This window comes from Ochotona curzoniae, unplaced genomic scaffold (genome assembly GCF_017591425.1).
Source record: "Ochotona curzoniae isolate NIBS_2020 unplaced genomic scaffold, NIBS_Ocur_1.0 contig_21, whole genome shotgun sequence".
Lineage (NCBI taxonomy): Eukaryota > Metazoa > Chordata > Mammalia > Lagomorpha > Ochotonidae > Ochotona > Ochotona curzoniae.
This window is the reverse complement of record NW_024465322.1, coordinates 8,873,221-8,890,510: the sequence shown is the minus strand read 5'-3', so window position 1 is coordinate 8,890,510 and position 17,290 is coordinate 8,873,221. Positions and strand designations below refer to the sequence as shown.

The 17,290-nt window shown below is 45.9% G+C and overlaps 1 protein-coding gene across 8 annotated transcripts in view; it reads right to left on the bottom strand.

Moving 5' to 3' along the window:
* The window catches only part of RAPGEF2 (Rap guanine nucleotide exchange factor 2), a 157,310-nt gene that overhangs the window by 74,291 nt on the left and 65,729 nt on the right, over positions 1-17,290 (bottom strand). For all 8 annotated transcript variants that reach the window (XM_040971341.1, XM_040971343.1, XM_040971338.1 and 5 more), the window contains exon 4: positions 13,681-13,764. In XM_040971341.1, the coding sequence (XP_040827275.1) occupies positions 13,681-13,764 (84 nt within the window). The remainder of the gene's footprint in view (positions 1-13,680; positions 13,765-17,290) is intronic.

Genomic DNA, 17,290 nt, shown 5'->3' with positions numbered 1-17,290 from the left:
GTATTAGGCAATGTACAGTGATCTGTGTTCTTAACACAATCCCCATCAAAATCTCAGCAGGACTTTGAAGAACCGGTCCTGAAATTCATATGGAATTTCAAGAAGCCTTAAAGCTAAATCCACCTAGGGAGAAAGAGAACTCAGCACTTCAATTTCAAAACTTACTACAAAGCTACAGATGCCAAAAGACCAAGTCGAAGCAGAAATAAAACCATATTCTAAGAGCTGCGGATTTCTAAGAGATGTTAAGTTTGGTCAGCAGACGATTCCACATGGTAAAGAATGAAGCCAAAATAGATCAAGAACTTAAATATACAAATCCAAATTATAAAACTTCTAGGAAAATGAGAAGCAAATATCCAAGCCTTAGATTTGGCAATGGATTCTCTTCTTCAAGGCTTTTTAGTTTGTTTCTGTTTATAAGGCAATGATGGGGGCTGGTGTTGCTGGGGAAGAGGAGTGGCAGGTATTTAGGGAGTGAACCAGCAGGTGAAAGATGCACAAGAGCCTTCTACCAGGTCCAGGCCAGCTGGTTTTGTCACTGGAAAGTGAACCAATGGATTCAAGATATCTTTCTCTCCCTGTCCCTCCTACTCTCCCTTGCTCCTCCCTCTCTCTGAAATGCTGCCTTTCAAATAAATAAATCTTTTAAAAGATTGTGTTTTAAAAATATTATACAGTCATGAGAAGGACAAAAACTCAGATATAAGATACAATATGACTGAGCTCTTACAACACTACGACAAGGCCAATAAGCCATTCAGTAGGAAGACCAGGATTCTACTTACATCAAATATCCAGAATAGGAAAATTCACAGACACAGGAAGATATTTTAGAAGCTAGTGGTACTTCCGTTGTGTCCAAACACTGTGAATATAATTCATGACACATCTGCACGTACTGGTACATTTAAGAATGGTCAAAATGACATGTAAAACCAAAAAAAAAATGACAATAACAACAAACTATCAAGTAGATTTATACTTAAGAAAAAAAAAATTGAGAATAAGAACAAGTAGGAATTCTACTTTGAACAAACAACAAACCTTAAGGGCAAAGTAGTTATTTTGATGACTGAATTATGCCACTGATAATTAGAAAACCAATCTCTTGGGTAATTTGGCAACGATGTGATGAAGACTCTGGGTAAAAGTAGATAAAAGGTAAATAAATACTTTAAATCAGAGTGCTGAAAAGTTGATTCTAGCCAGGTTTTTCACTCACCCAGAACTAACCTAATTTGTTCATCCTTGGCCTTGAGAACTTAAAAGTTCTCTTCCTGCGCATGTGTGTGTCCGTGTGGGTTTGTAAACTGTGTAACATACAAAGCAGCTTCAAACAGTTCACAGGATGTGGAGAAGCAACTGGCACATCAGTGAAGAGGCCAAATCCAGCGGAACGCCCAAATCTAGGCAACTTGGGTTCAGCCTTACGGACCACTTTGCTGCCAGCCCCTCTGCCAAATGCTCAATGGGTATACAACACAGCATCAATGCTAGCAACATAACTCTGTAATCAATAAAGATCTCATAAGATACTAACATCGAGTCTCTATGCTTAAGCAATTTATATCCTAAAGATAAGTACGCAAACAGCTGTGACACAGTAACAACGGATGACTGAGCCTCATCAAGAGCTCAGTTCTCAATGGCTGGGGTCACTCACCAGCTGATAGGATGGAAAAAGGCTGATCAGAAAGCAATCTGAATTCAGCAAAATTACAAATGACCATCAAGAGCTTTAGGGTTACCCTGCAATAACCAAAGATTTCAAGTCAAATCTATCAGGACCAAGTCTCTTGAGGCAGCTAGTACCAGGACTTCAAGTAACAGGGTACTCACTTCCCTAAAACGACACACAGATAAAAGATAACTTCAAACTGCTGGGCTATTCGATTTTGAAAGACACAAAGCAGCATTTTTTCATGATACTTTTTAAACTTAGAAGCAATACATTTTCAGAAGTCACCCAGTCTTACTATTTTTCTGCGTGTGTTGAAACTGCATTTGAAACTGAAATAGTTCTGTACTCTTGGATCAACAGCCATCTTTCAAAAGCCAACAAAGATGTAGACAGTATTCAGTAAGATTTGGACAGAATCTAACGACTTTTTAATTCAGTAATTTTTGCTAACAAGTCCATTCTGGGGCAGACAGTAGCCTCCGACAGGGTTCCGAGTCAGACAAGGCAGGGGCTGGGGGTGGCGGGGAGCGGGGTGACGCACGTTGGAAGAGTAGTGAAAGTCTCCCGGCTCTGGAGTCTGAAAACTTCACCACTACAAGCTATTTTTAAACCCTTCTGAATTGCTCTGTATAAACACACTGTACAGATTGGCTTTCAACAGTTTAACCTCAAGGTAATTTTAAACTATCCTTATAATCTTCAATTAAACAACTACGAGGGAACAACTGACAGTAAGGCAGGCTTACTTCCGGCCAATCTATGGGTTCTCTGCCATATCACAAATAAAATAAAATGCAAGCCCACCAACAAGTGATTGAAGTTAACCAGAACGGTATACAACCCACAGTATGGCTGCTCCAGAAACAGACAGCCACCCAGATCCTCACCTGCCTTAAACGAAGCTCTTGCTCAAGTTTTTGTAAAGAGCACAAAAACTAGTAATTCAGTTCTTAATACTGAAATAAAAGTTAACCATTTTCACAGGCATAAATGGCATAACCAAAAATAAATTTTAAAATGTACTATTGTTTCCCAATTGTATACAATTAAAAAAAAAAAAAAAGTTGAGCCATCTGCCTAACTCTCTTTCCCACAGAAGACTCACAACCAGAGTGCCAAGGTGTCTCCCCTAGCTTGGTAAATGACCTCGGACGGGACCAGGGGACAGGGTGGCATGCCTTCTGCAGGACTAGCGCCTCCTTTCCCTGACTATACTCTCCAACCAAGTGAAGTCCAGAGCACTTCCCACCACGGTGGCTTTTCCACGGAAGGCACTTGCCAACACAGAAGGCTCTTGTGTCAGTGTCCCTCGGGCTGGCCCTCTGAGTGGGCCTCCACATTCCTGCTGTGCGTCACAGCTGCCCAGTGGGATGCAATGTGTCAGGACTGGAATGCGAGCCGATTCATGCAGCAGAAGCACATTATATTGGTGGACAGTCCTGACTTGCAAAACGGTTAAAAGTGGGACACTCTCAGAGTTCAATGTCCCCACACCTTCACTTATAAGCGACAATGGCAAGTGCTTACAAAATCTTAATGCTTCTACTTGAAAAAGTTCCGAGTTAACTAGCTGGATGGACGCTCCTAAGCGAAAATCAATTTAATCGTTTAGGCAGTACACTCCCCATCTCACAAATGAACATAACACTGCCTTTAGACATCCGAGTGGCAATTAAGTCGGGGTGGGGGGCTGGTGCGGAACTAATAAACAAGTAACTGCTGGGGCCACCAATCCTATTCTCAAAAATCAGAATACACAGGAATGAATTTTAATAGAAGTGGAAAGTAAAGCAGATTCTTAAGACTTGCTATAAAACTACACTTAAACTTTTTAAAATACTGTGCCTCCACTAACTAGGCTACTCCCACCTTCCCCGAGAAGTCCCAGCTATGTGGAACACAGCGACACACGTCAACTTCACATATAAATACAAGTACACGTGAAGTGACAAACAGCTCGTAGAGAACGAGCTTGGCCTGGCTCGTATTTCACGAAGCATCTGGAAAACCACACACACAAACACGCTTCAGCATCTCTAAGGTTGTTTTCACGGCTCCTTTTCCACATGGTCTAATCATCGCTACAGGCACCTGCTAACAGGCTCGTCTGACCCTTCCACACATCTGCTTATAAAAACACAGCACAAATGGCAAACAACCAGCCAAGGTCGACAGCTGCAGTCCACCCTCCTCGGTAGTCCGTGGTCTCTCTCACTACATGAGAAGTATTAGGCATCTGACAGTCACATGACGAACATTCTCATTCCTTTAAAACAAACACCGAACCTGCACTGTCTTCAACAGCCGTGGCAGCACCCGTGGCAGCAGTGGTGGCGCTGCCACCTTCTAGGGGAGCTCCTCTCTCTGCAGCGCTCCGCACGCCCCATCTCCCCGGGTGTTCGCTCCCAGCGAGTCCACAGGGCTTGAGCAGGGAGCCAACATTCCTTCTGCCGGCCAATTTCCTGCTTCGCTGACCCAGCCTCTCCTGGCGGCTGTTATGTGTGACGCATGTTGCATGGGCACTCCTTCCGCATACCAGCCTCATGACCTCAGTGGCTGCCTCACAGACACTCTCTATCGATGCCTATGCATTCATTATCAAATCTCACGTTAAGTCAAGAGCAAGTGGGGAAGTCTGCAAAGCCCGCCCTCCTAGCAGTCTTCAAGGTCAAATGCTCAGATGTGTTCGCAATGCAGTTCTGTTCTTTGAATGCAGGATGTACCGTGATCTAGCTGCTTGCCGCCAAGGGGAACAGTGGATCACATACCTGGCTGAAGGGACTATGGTCATGGAAAGGCAAGCAGAAATTTAAATCAAAACCGTGTGGGGAAAGTTGAAACAGGTTGCTACTGGCTCCTGCTTTTCCCTCCAAAACAAAAGTTGGCTCTTACCTCAGCTGTCCTGAGGAAGAGGAGAGTGAGCAGTGTCTCCTTGCCACAAGCTCACTTGGCAAACGACGGGTATGACGAGCACACTTGCATGGTGCCCCTGGCCTCGTGACTGCTGGGGAACAGCTCAGCAAAACGGACGCGCTGCCATCCGAGCACACAGAGGCACAAAGCGGTGCCTGCTGATGACACTGCTTTCTGCACACACAGCAGCGGCCGGGCCTGTGTCAAGTGCTAGCCCGCAAGAGCTTATCTCTTACACACGCAGACAAGTGCCTTCTCTGCGTTTCTTTATGAAATCCTCTCCACTGCAGCGTGCACAGCTGACCACAGAGGAGCTGGGCGGACAGGAAAATGTACTCCAACATGTTATCTACAAATGATCTGCTTCTACAACAATGCCTTAAAAGCACCAAATTAAAACGATTACGATATGATCAAATACATCATATATATTCAAAACAGTATGTGAAGTCATCTTGAAGATTTCAGGCTGGCCCCAAGTCCAAACTTGAATTCATCAAGAATTCAACAATCAACAGTGACAAGCAGGTGCCTCTAAGAGTGTGTGAGGGAGCCAGCATGATGGTTCAACCAGCTCATCATTCACCTTCAAACACCAGCGTCCCGTATGGGCACTGGTCTGTACCCTAGCTGCTCCAGTTCCAATTCAGCTCCCCTGCTTATGGCCTGGGCAAGAAGCAGCGAACGGCCCAAAGCCTGGGGACCCTGCACCCGCACTGGCCCCTAGATTTTCGATTAGTTCATCTCTAGCCGTTGTACTGCGGCCATTTGGGGAGTGTACCAATGGATGGAAGACCTTTCTGTCTGTCCTAACCCTGTGGGTCGCATACAGCCTCCCATCCGAGATGTGCTCTTCCACTGCTTAAATCATGAACATGGCAACGCGTCAGTAAAAAACTGTTGAGGTCTCTCACTCAAAACCTTAGAGAAAAGTGTCACTAAGAAAAGGCATTTAGTATTTATATAACTAATAACAGCCAGTTCTATTTTATAGCTAATAAGAACATTACTATTATAAGGCCACAAATGTGCTAGTCAAAGTTAAAAAAATATATATTATTATCATACTAAACTCATAGCTCGATACTGAAATTGGTAACACATATGAAGTGGGCAGTTTCAAGAGCCACAAGCTATTTCCTGAAGTCCTCGCCTGGAAGAGCAGGGGTCTATGCAGCTGAGTTATCACTGCATCTTACTTATTTCAACTACCATTTTTCTAAACAATTTACAGTATGGTAAAAAACATTACGCTGGGCACACAACAGACAATAAGATCACTTTATCAAACAGAATTTTACTGTCTTTAAAATACATTTGTAACTCAATTCATCAGAAAATAAAGCACTTTCCCTGAACTATCATTAGAAACGCTTATTTCAGTAAAACTATTCCAATTTGACTGAGTATAATTTATTCCATATAGCCATTCCCCTTTCAACAACATCTATAATCTCCTTAGCCTTACTTTGTCAGTGTCCCTCCTACAGGTAAACCAACCTGCTTAGTTCAAAGCAAGTTTACTTGCTAGCGGTCCATGTTACGGCATATATCACACATAGGCAGCAGTAACAGACGCAGCCCTTCTCCCCAACTCCGAAGTCTCAGCTCACTCCGGCACAAACCATGTTCTGAGTCCCTCTGCACTCAGCAGTACACAGACAATGTGAGCTTCCCTGAGAACAATGCTACAGTATTTCATCGACACACACCAAAGATCTTAAAACTCATGTCAAATATCATAGGATCTATTTCTGCAAAAGAACTTCAGCCATCCCTGCATGCAGGAACTTCTCCTATGCGAGAACTTTCACAGTGGGTTATCACACACTCATGGATAGTCAAGATCATTCTTAATTATCACACGACCTGAGATACGGCATCGACTAAACTCACACATTAGGGTCCTTCCCCCTAAGGTTACTTACCTCAAGACACTACCAACACCAGCCCTCCAAAGGCCACACAAGCTTGCAATCATACACACAGCGCATCTGTGATGTTGTAGTTATAGCAACCCAATTCCCAACCTGGCACAGCAATTCAACTCCTTCTCTAGGGAACAGCTTCACTTAGCATCGCTTCAGAACATGATGAGAAGGGGAGCAGACTATTCTAAACACTAAAACTTGTGTTAGCTTTCCAGCAGGAAGCCACGACAAGGATTGTCCACGGAGAAGACATTTAATACACCCCACTGTTTCGCTTGACTTCTTCAATCTACTGATCTCCTTAATTCAAACTTAAACTGAATACCTTTTACATCAAGCACAACCTCAATGTTCTCTTCAGTATTATTAGCTCTGGCCATACCAAATTTGTGCTTGTTGCATTTTTGTTTTTACCTTATTTTGAAGTGTCTCCCCGCATTTCTTTGTCCTGAATGCACATGTTTACCTACGTGTCATGGGACTACCAGAACTTGATTGAACTTTAAGTATGGCCACTAGGAATTCGAGATGATGTAAGGCCTCGAGGAGTATGGCTAAGCTAATGTGGAGGGGGAGGGAAGCCATGGGCGTGCACACAGCAGAGCCTGCCGGTGGCCTAGCCCAACACCCATTGTCCTCTCTTTGGAAGGATATTTTTACATTGTTATTCTTAGCAGAGCGCATTCACATTTGCAGCATAGAAGGCTGTAGGTCCCTAGATGCTGGGTGGCCAAGGGACAGTCATTCTGGACAGGGAAACAGAAACACAGAAATGCTGTTCTGAGGAATCTGAGTCGGAAGGAAAGCGGAACTTGTTTGCTCCTGGAGTTCCCTTCTTGTTTCTACTTCCAATGCACACATGTCAGCTGGCACTTGCCTTCCATTTGAAAACAGTAGCCAAGTGCTAGTGTGTGCAGACAGAGGCCAGCGCCCCTTCCACACAGTGAGAACTCACCTCCTGCTGATGCAACTGCTTCTGCGCCCACCACCGATGCCATGCAAACTTAGCCAACTGACAGCAGGCAACATCACCTCACTTCCTCTTCTGCACTGCTGCCCTGCACAGCCACCATCAGCTTCTCCTGAGCGCCCCCTACATTCTGCCTCCCATGAGCTCTACCCTCCCCCTTCTCTGTATTATCTTGACATTAAGTGGATTGCAGACTATTGAAGAAGCGTTTCTAAAAGGGAAACGTACTTTAAGTGACTTTCTAAAAGGACAAGTTCAAAATACAACCCCGAACAGACATTCGTTAAATGTCTGTCATGTTCTAGCCCCAAGAGAAGCAAGGATGAATCCTTACAGCCCACACCCTTGAACAATGCTAGGGTTTCAGGACAGATCTGGAATATTGAAACCTGACAGGAGCAGGAGGAAGGCTCCCCGCAGAATAAAACAAGGAGTTTCGACAATGAATGACGGGCGGCGGAGGGGTGGACGTGGCCACAGTGAGGTAGCTGAGAACCGTCTGGACAGAGCTCTGCTCGGACCGCAGCCATCTGCTGGGAGTCCCGGGGCAGGTGTACACGCAGTCATGGGGGCTCGGACCACTCCGAGCAGCTCTCCAGAATCTGGCTTTGATTTCCAGAAGCGGGAACCACTGTCCCATGTTCAATTCCACATTTCCATTGTTGTCACTTTCCCTAATAGCTGATGGGAAATGCTATCTTAATTTACAACTTCCAAAGCTCCACTTGTCACTTCTTTATATCTGTGCACTGTTAGTGTCCAATAAACATACTCTTCTGTAACATTCACTGGTGAGTGACTTTTTTAAACATCATATTCCATCTATGCTAAGGTTATTACAACAAAGTTGCATTCTTTGAGAAGTGTAACTTGCTAATCACATACAGCAATTTTCATGAAGTATGAAACATTCAAATTTGTCTCCAGTCCCTACCACATAAATTAAGAGGCATTACCCCCTTTCATTACTGGAGGGAAACAAAAACAAACCAACTGGCCAAGTTCTCAGAGCCATCAATTCTTATACAACATCGGGGAGCAGAAAGTAGGCTGTGATTCTTAAATCCAAGTTCTCATGTTTGTCATGCTAATCAGAATGAGAACAATATTTCAATCTCTCAGAACTGATTAGCTCAATGTCTTACTTCTCCACTTATCCTCATTAAAGCTGCCAGTTCTCATTTAAAACATGACTATTAACAGGACTATAGCACAATTTTACCTGTTAAACTGTCGATATATTTGGTACCAAGGAAAAGTACCGACTGCAAACGGACAGAGCCATGGTGGGATAAAGCGAAAGGTGTTCACATTTCTTTCAACCTCCCGGAAGACTGGAGACTGGGGTCACCAAGCACCCCGACTTCCCACTCCGTTACATAGCTTTGTAAACCACAACTCTCATTCCACCATTGCTGATGCTTTTACAACTATGTGACTCCCTGAGCTTCTGCGTATTCAAGCTACTGGGCATGTTCAAACTGCCCTTTTGTATTATCTGGATTTTCCTTTCATCGACCAACTCAAACTACAATTCCAAACTGACCTTCTTTAAAAGCCGCCCTTGAATTAAAGTCACAGACACTACCTCCTATGTTCCAAGGAAAGACTTACATGCACGCTCTATGTTCTTTGCTAAACTGATTTATAGTACACTATTGAATGAAACATTTATGCTTTACATACCACCTGCCTCCTCTTCCCAATCACATGCCAGCACAGGATCCCCCCACTGCCTCTGTATACTCCAAACTGATGAGGCACACAGCCCTTTACGGTAGGACTCAGGGAAGGGTTCAATTTGGCTCTAAAACAAAAATATGACTCCACCTTTCAAATCTGCAAACCTGTGCTGCAGTAACGGAATAACTCACAAACATGAGACAAGTCCACGAACTACCTTTCCATTTTAATGGCACATTGTTGGTCAGCAGTTGCCACCTACAGTGCAATGGCAGTTTGGGCACTGGCTCAGCTGCCTCACACACCATGGTAAAAGACCCCTCAGGTGCACGCATCAGAAGCCCACATCCTCTGTCCTAGTATTCCTGATGCCCACCCTGAAAGCCACCCCACCACAACCCCATCCTTCTCTTGGCACTTCCCAAGTTGGCTTAAACCTCGCCTTGATTTACCCTTTCCTGCATCCTTGCAGGATCCCCGCACTGCCCCACTGCATCACTAGGAAGTGAACAGACAATTTATCAATTGCTCTGCGTCCAAGACAACACAGTACTGCAGCATCAAAGCGGCAAAATTATTATTTATAATTATATACAGTATGCATGACTGTGGCCATTAAAAGGCTCTTTTCTGGAAACTACTATAATAAAAATAGATTCTACCAAGATCAACTTCAGTATTTTTAATGTTATTTTTTTCCAGGACCATGATCATTATAAATCAAAGAAGAGCTTGTGTATCAATAATGGTTCTTATCCTAAAAATCCAGCTTACTATTGCTTTTTCTGACAAAATCTTCAATGACTGCAAAATATTAGAAACAAACTCAAATTCTGTAAGCTAACATAAAATCTGAGTAAATTCCTTTAAAACCTGGGTAAATTAAGCCTGAGTAACAAATCTTAAGTATATTCCTTCCTTTAGAAAAATATAAATATTCAAAACTATATTCTTCCTTTATCTTTGCTCACAACCTTTCTGCTGCTATGAAGAAACAGAATTCACTTAAATAACACTTTGAGAAAAATATAAAATACAAACTGCACTCCAAGTGAGAATTCAGCTCTGTCTTAGGGCCATGTAATATCTAACATAAGACAGACAACAATACAGCCACTTGAAGAAAGATCGATGTTTTCAAACTTCACAGCTTCCTAATGGACTAACAATAAAACTCATAAACGGGACTGACATCACTAATTGCTTTCCGGTAAGGTAAGAGTCACTTGGAGTCACAGAGGAATTCAGTTCTAGAAGCGCTACAAAAATTGTCAAAGAATACTACTCATTTCTGCACAGGACAATTCTCATATGGAAAGATAACAGAAACGAAAAGATACAACACAAGATGCTAACAAATAAACACACACTGAGTATTTCAATCAAGCTAACAAAAATCTGGAAGCCAAGGGACTAATTCTACAAAATAGATGCCCTGTCTTACCGTTGAAATCAGGTTTCAAGACAACACACGAAATTCAGTTTAAAATGCGGAAATGTTGTTCTAAATACTTCAGTACAAAACTCAGGAGGTGAATTACCTATCGGAAGGAGCTGGCAGCTAGGCAAGAATGATCGGCTTATTATTTTCAGGACGGTGAAATATATTTGAATCACTACTGTCAGTTTTTGGTGTCGTACCAGGATTTTTAATTAAAACAATCCTCAGAACTATTCCTAAGGCAACGTCCCTAGAGGAAACAGACAATTTGGACAGAGCAAATGCCACCAGGTGCAGCATGAAGAAACGCCTTATATAGTCCCAGCTTGTCATTCGGTCCGAAACGCCATTTCTGCCTTTATCCCTGCAAAGTCGTGACCTACAAGCATCTGACGCCCAGCCAGAGAAAGAATGACTTATGTCATCTTTTAAAATAATGAGGCACAGAATCCCATGTGCTCAAAGAGGACTGAACTCCAAGTCCTCCTCCTTCTAGCACAGCAGTGCCCTTTCCAGGAGTCAGGACAAGCTGTCAGGGGACAGGCGGAGGCTGCGGGGCGGGTCTGGAAGCCCAGCCCAGGCTCCTCCACTCCGCCACGGCTGTGAGGCACCCAGAGTCCCTAACCGTCCTCCCCGGAACCGAACAAACATTTCAAACCACATTCTTTACAACAAAAGCTAGCCAAAATTTACCCTCTATAATGATGAACTAAATTGTGGAAACTAAAAACCTGAACATGAAATGGATTATTAGAAGTTATAAATCTGGGGGCCAGTGGGTGTAACGGGCTAAACCCATTAATTTATGGGGCCAGCATTCCATATGGGCACCGGCTCATGTCTTGGCTACTTCACTTCCCATCCAGCTCTTCCCTTATGGCCTGGGAAAGCAACAGGATGGCCCAAGCCCTTAGGACCCTGCACCCACGGGGGAGAGCTGAAGACGCGCCTGGCTCCTGGCTTCAGATCAGCGCAGTTCTGGCCATGGTACGCATCTGGAGAATGAGCCAGTAGACAGAACATCTCTCTCTGTCCCTCCTTTTCTAACTCTGACTTCCCAAGTGAAATAAATTAATCTTTTACAAAGTTACACAGCTTATAGTTCTTCATAATAGGCAATGTGAACACGTGTGCATGACTGCACGAATGTGCGACAGTCACATACAGTCTTGAACTGAAACAGGCAATTTATAAAATAATATACAGAATAGGATCTTAAATATGCAACAATCACATTTAAAATGCCTCGAGGGAAAACACTAAGAATGATTACCTTGGATGAGAGAATTTGATCTTTAAAAATTTACATGATAGTTGTGTTTTCTTGTATTAAGTCTATACACAATTTTGAAAACTTGCCAATGCCTAAGCAATGTCAGCCTCTGTTTCCAAGTCCAGAAAGCAAGTGCCCCAGAGCCCCGGGAGGCCCACGGAGGCCCACGGAGGCCCGGGAGGCCCACGGAGGCCCACGGAGGCCCACGGAGGCCCGGGAGGCCCACGGAGGCCCACGGAGGCCCACGGAGGCCCACGGAGGCCCACGGAGGCCCACGGAGGCGGTGGGCTCCTGCGTGCAGACAGGCAGGATCCTGCCGTTCAGTCCTCCGGGCCTCTGGGAAACACAATTCCTGGGATTACAGGTTTTGATCCACAGGGTCACTCTTGGCTTTCTAGGAAGACCTCCAAGAGACACAGCCACCACCATCCTGGTGCACCAAGAGTTTCCAAAGCCATAAAATCCAGGTCAGAAGCGAACCAACCCCCAAGGTGACTCACAAAGTTCGCTGATTGAATGTAGAACGCGTTGTGAGCAATGCGTGCTCAACAGATGCTGTCACACTGTTCCCAGCATCCCCACCACCTGGGGCTGTTATCAGGACCACAACTAACATTACTACAAGAACAGAAACAAACAGGCCTCTGCCCTCACTCATGGGATCATTTCCCAGAGGGAATAATGCCTGCCAAACTGGCTTCGGGAGAGCACAGGCACAAGAAACACCAGGGTTGTACCAGAGGCTATTTTTAATCACATGCAGTGTGCTGCGGGCACACCCTCCCCTTCACCCTGGCCACCAAGGGCCCTCACTGCTCCCCTGTGCTGGAACGCCCACATCTCTGCCGTATCAAGTTACCTCTTCCCATCTTACTGGCCCTTTCCGAAAAATGTTCACATCTTTAAAATAGATTCCTAACTCACAATCACTTAAGAAAATATCTGAATAGTTTTTTTAATAAAGGAGTTAGGTGAAAACAAGGAGGATTATTACACTTCTTAAAAATTTAACCTTGTTCAAATGTTTAGCAATACAAGATAAAAATATTTCATCTTCAGCCAAACTAGAAACACTTGTTTCAAACAAAAAAAAAAAAAATGCAATTAAGAGGGAAAAACAGAATCTGTGTAGCTGACATTCTGGGGAACGTGAAAGTAGCAGATCGTGTTAATAATTACCAAGTCCAAGCTTTTCTGGCTGTGGTGGATTGGACCAGAGACGCTCACCTGCCCCAAGTCAAGCCAATCAGATTTCACACCGAAGAACAAAAAAATAGAAGATACCCAGGCAGCACATTCAATGTTGTGACCAGTGGGGAGCTGAGGTCATAAATCAACCGTCAGCACTGACAAGCCTGTCACCTGACAGCCTCAAAGAGCGGGACGCAGATCAACCCACCGACAGGTGCACGGGGGGAGACCAGATGGCCCTGCGAGGCAGCAAGGGGCAGCACAGGTCCAGGCTTCCCACGGCTAGTCCCACACGCTGCTCGTGAACTTGTCTGCTTCTCTTGAGATGTCGCAGACCGACCGCCGAGCTCACATCTTTACATACCCCAACCTGAGACCCGTCTTATGCCCCATGGGAGACTGTGCCCAGAACACAGTGACACGATCTTGTCACACACGCATTTCCGTTCTTGCCGCTGTTAAAGGGGCTACAGCAGCGGTTAAGACGCAGGACGATCGTTTCTGAAAGATCTCCAGTGTACTGGAGAGAAAATAGAAAAAAAAATTTACAGAAAAAAAAAATCTCCAAGCTTTAAGAAATGTTCTATACGATACCTGCTCCTGGGCAGAAACATGGATTCCTTAATGAACACGGAGCCGGAAAGCAGGATATACCAGCAGGTCCCGATGTCATCAGGGCTGAAAAGCAAAGGGAACAGAATCAGACAACGATCTGTACCAACAACAACAACATCAAAATAGAGAACAGCACAAATCTTACACCCACTGCACCTTTACAACTGTAACGACTAGTGGCATAAACCACAGACTCAAAAATATCGCCACTCAACTACTGCAGTCGTGTGGAATCTTGATCTCTGGAGTCAACGAAGACATGAATCAATATAGACAAGTGTTTTAAATGTTCCCTAAATGCGCACGGCACCTACTTTTTCAAGTTTCCTTCGATGAACCTCAAACATTTTCACTGGCTTCATAAAACGAAGAATACACTGAAACTCCATCTCCCAGAACACTCACTGGGCCGCATTGCTCCACCACGCTTCCTTTGTATTGGCTCAACTTCTTTATGCATTTGCACACACAACGGATACAGATTCTTACTCCTCCATCATCTTCCTTCTACAACGCCCAGGAAACGCACAGCACGCTCACACACGGTGCCATGCTGTGATAACAAGACGCCTTCTCGTGCAGTCTTAGATCTGTGACTTGTTCCATCCCACAGAACGCACGGACAGTCTCTGACTTAGGCAACCCCACACTTTAGATGTTTCGATCACATGCAACTGCATAGAGACAAAAACTGTAGTGCGTGAGCTTAATTAATGACTGTTGATTACACCAGGCCCGAAGCGCACAGCGACAGGCGGCAGGTGTTTGGGACAGAGATTAAGACAGTTCTCGGGACACCAGAGCACTCAGCTCTGCTTGCGATTCTGGACTCTCACTGATGGGTACCCTGCGACACAGCAGGTCACGGCTTAACTGCTTGGGTCTCCATCACCTACGTGGGAGAACCAGATGGAGATCTAAGTTCCTGGCTTCTGGCTGACCCAGCTCTGGTTCCGTGGCCATTTAGGGAGTAAACCAGCAGAAGGAAGAAGAGGGCTCAGACATTCAAGTGGACACAAATTTTTAAAATAAAAAAGACGCACACACGGTATTTTGGGTAGATACTATCCAACTGCACTCTCGGTGATTAGCAATGTTTATGCCTCCCCAGGTCGCTCAGTCTGGCCAGCAGTTTGTCACACTCATAAATGTTGGAAGGTTTCCTGCCAACCAGCTGAGGTGATCAGGATGCTTGAACAATGAGAAGATCCCTGCCCTTCCTGAAGCGTGCACACCAGCAGCTCCTGGACGCCTCGCACCCCACTCCTGGCCCTCGTGTCCTGCTCCTCGGCCTGACCCCTGTGCCCGGCCCTGTGGCGTCTGCTGCTCTCCTCCTCCCTCTGTTGTGTCTTTAAGGAATGTATCCGTGCCTCTTTGCCCCTTCCCCTTTGAGAAGTGACAAGGGACAAGGCAGCAGAGGGCAGGCCTCCCTTCCCCAAGCTGCTGGTTCACTCCCCAAGTGCCCGCCACAGCCCAGGTTGAGCCTTAAAAAAATGAGATCACCCATCACCTGTCTCCTCCTTCCATTCCCCTGGGACAGACAACACTTTGCTTTTTGCTCCTAACCCTGAGGCACTCCCTCTCGCCAGCTCTGCTCGGCTATACCATCCGTCTACCTGCTGGGGCCTCGGGCCCTTGAACAAACTTGCTATTCCAGTTCATGCGGGGTTCCTTTTATCTGGTGAAGTTACGGCTCATCTGTTGAGTTTTGGGTTAACTTCCACCTCTGAGCAGCTAAGAATGTTCCAGGTAAATCAAGCTGATCCTCCTAGCTTCCTGGGTACAGGAAGCAGCTGATGGACTGTCAGAATTATTTTAGGAGTTACTCCCTGTACGCTTTTACACTCCTCTAAACCATGAGCACTCAAACATACCATCTAATGCTGGATTGGCACTCAGATATTCTTAATGAATAAACATCAATTCAAACATTTGTGAACGCCACAAAGGTGTTAAGTTCCAATTTACCAACAATGGCAAATGAAGGCAGGCGGAAAAGAATTTAGCAATACCTGAGGCTTCCACAAGGTGGCACTGTCTCCATATGGAAAAAAAAAAGCTTTTCAAATCGCTGTCTGTCTACTCAAAGTAGGAACCTAACATAGTAATCAAGTTGAAACTGACAAAGAGGACTGAAGGATTAGAAAGCTAATGAATCAACAAAATGATTACATCTGCACAACTATGAAAAGGCTACTTTACTCAAGTTACTACAACACTAAAATAAATAGAATACATAAATTAATACGGGAGCCCTAACCCTAACCTAGTATTTAAGACACTGCTTAAGTGCCTGGGTTCGATTCTCAGCTCCGTGTCCTGACAGGCCCTGCAGCTCATTAACTAGGTTCCGACTGCCCATCGCCCACCCAGGAACCTAGCTGGACTGCATTCCGTCTCCTAGCCGCTGTGGGCGTTGGGAAGTGAATCAGCAGGGACTCCCGTCTGCCTGCCTTTGTCTGACTCTCAAATACGCAACAACAACACAGATAACTCATGTGGGAAGAGGTGTGTGCATGAAGGAATCAGGAAAGCCAACAAGGAGGGACAGGAGTCCCAGCAGAGCCGACAGGCAGCGAGGGCCAGCCAACAGGACTCCATCCCAGGGGGCAGGAAGAACTGAAAGCTACCCGGGCACCATCAGCTTGCAGTCACCCCCAAGTCGGTGCTTTCCACAATGATCCTGATGAAACGTGGACCAAGCAGGGACCAGAGGCTACACGCTGGCTCAGCAGCTCCAATCTGGCACTGGCTTGAGCCCGAGGAGCCCTGAGGGGTGCCAGCACATCTCACTGCCCCACATGTACAACCTTAACAAGGGCTTTAAGCACAGAGAAGAGCCGGCTGGCGTTGTGGTTCAATACTTTAAGCCCCTGCCTCCAATGTCAGCATCCAACGGGGCTGCCGGTTCTAGCTCTGGCTGCTCCATCTCTGATCCAATACCGTGCTAATGTGCGTGGGACAGCAGCAGAGAACGGCCCAAACCCGTGGGCCTTGCACCCACAGGGGAGATCCAGAGGAAGTGCCAAGCCAGCCCCGGCCCTTGGAGCCTCTGGGGAGCAAACCAGGCAAAGAGAGAAGAGACAGGAGGGCCAGCCTTGTGGGGAACAACGGCGGACGAGCCGTGGAGGGATGCCCAGCCGAGTGGCCAGGAGAGCTGGCGAAGCAGCTGCTGACCGCAGGGGTCCCAGGAGGAGCAGGTGGCCTCAGCTCCCGGGAGGGCGTGAAAAGAGAACACCAAATCAGGCACAAAAGTTCACCTGCTCCAGGAACGGGGGACAGGACTGCCACCAGCTGTGGCACTGGCCCATCTCGTGGGCTACTAAATGCCAGAACATAAGAGGAAATGAAGACCACAGAGGCTGCAAGAGCCAGCAGGAGCAAGCAGCCCCGCAGGGCCCGTCAGTCAGGACTGAGGAAGATACCACCACCTGCTTCCTTTCCCGACCGCACACGTCCACGCACAGCTGTCTGCCCACACGTCCCACATTCACCCACTTCCTGGCTCTGGGGGCCCTGGCCCAGCTGCAGGACCTGGCTTCTGCTGGCCGACGCTGTCACTGCAGCTCCCTGCCCGGCTGGACATGTA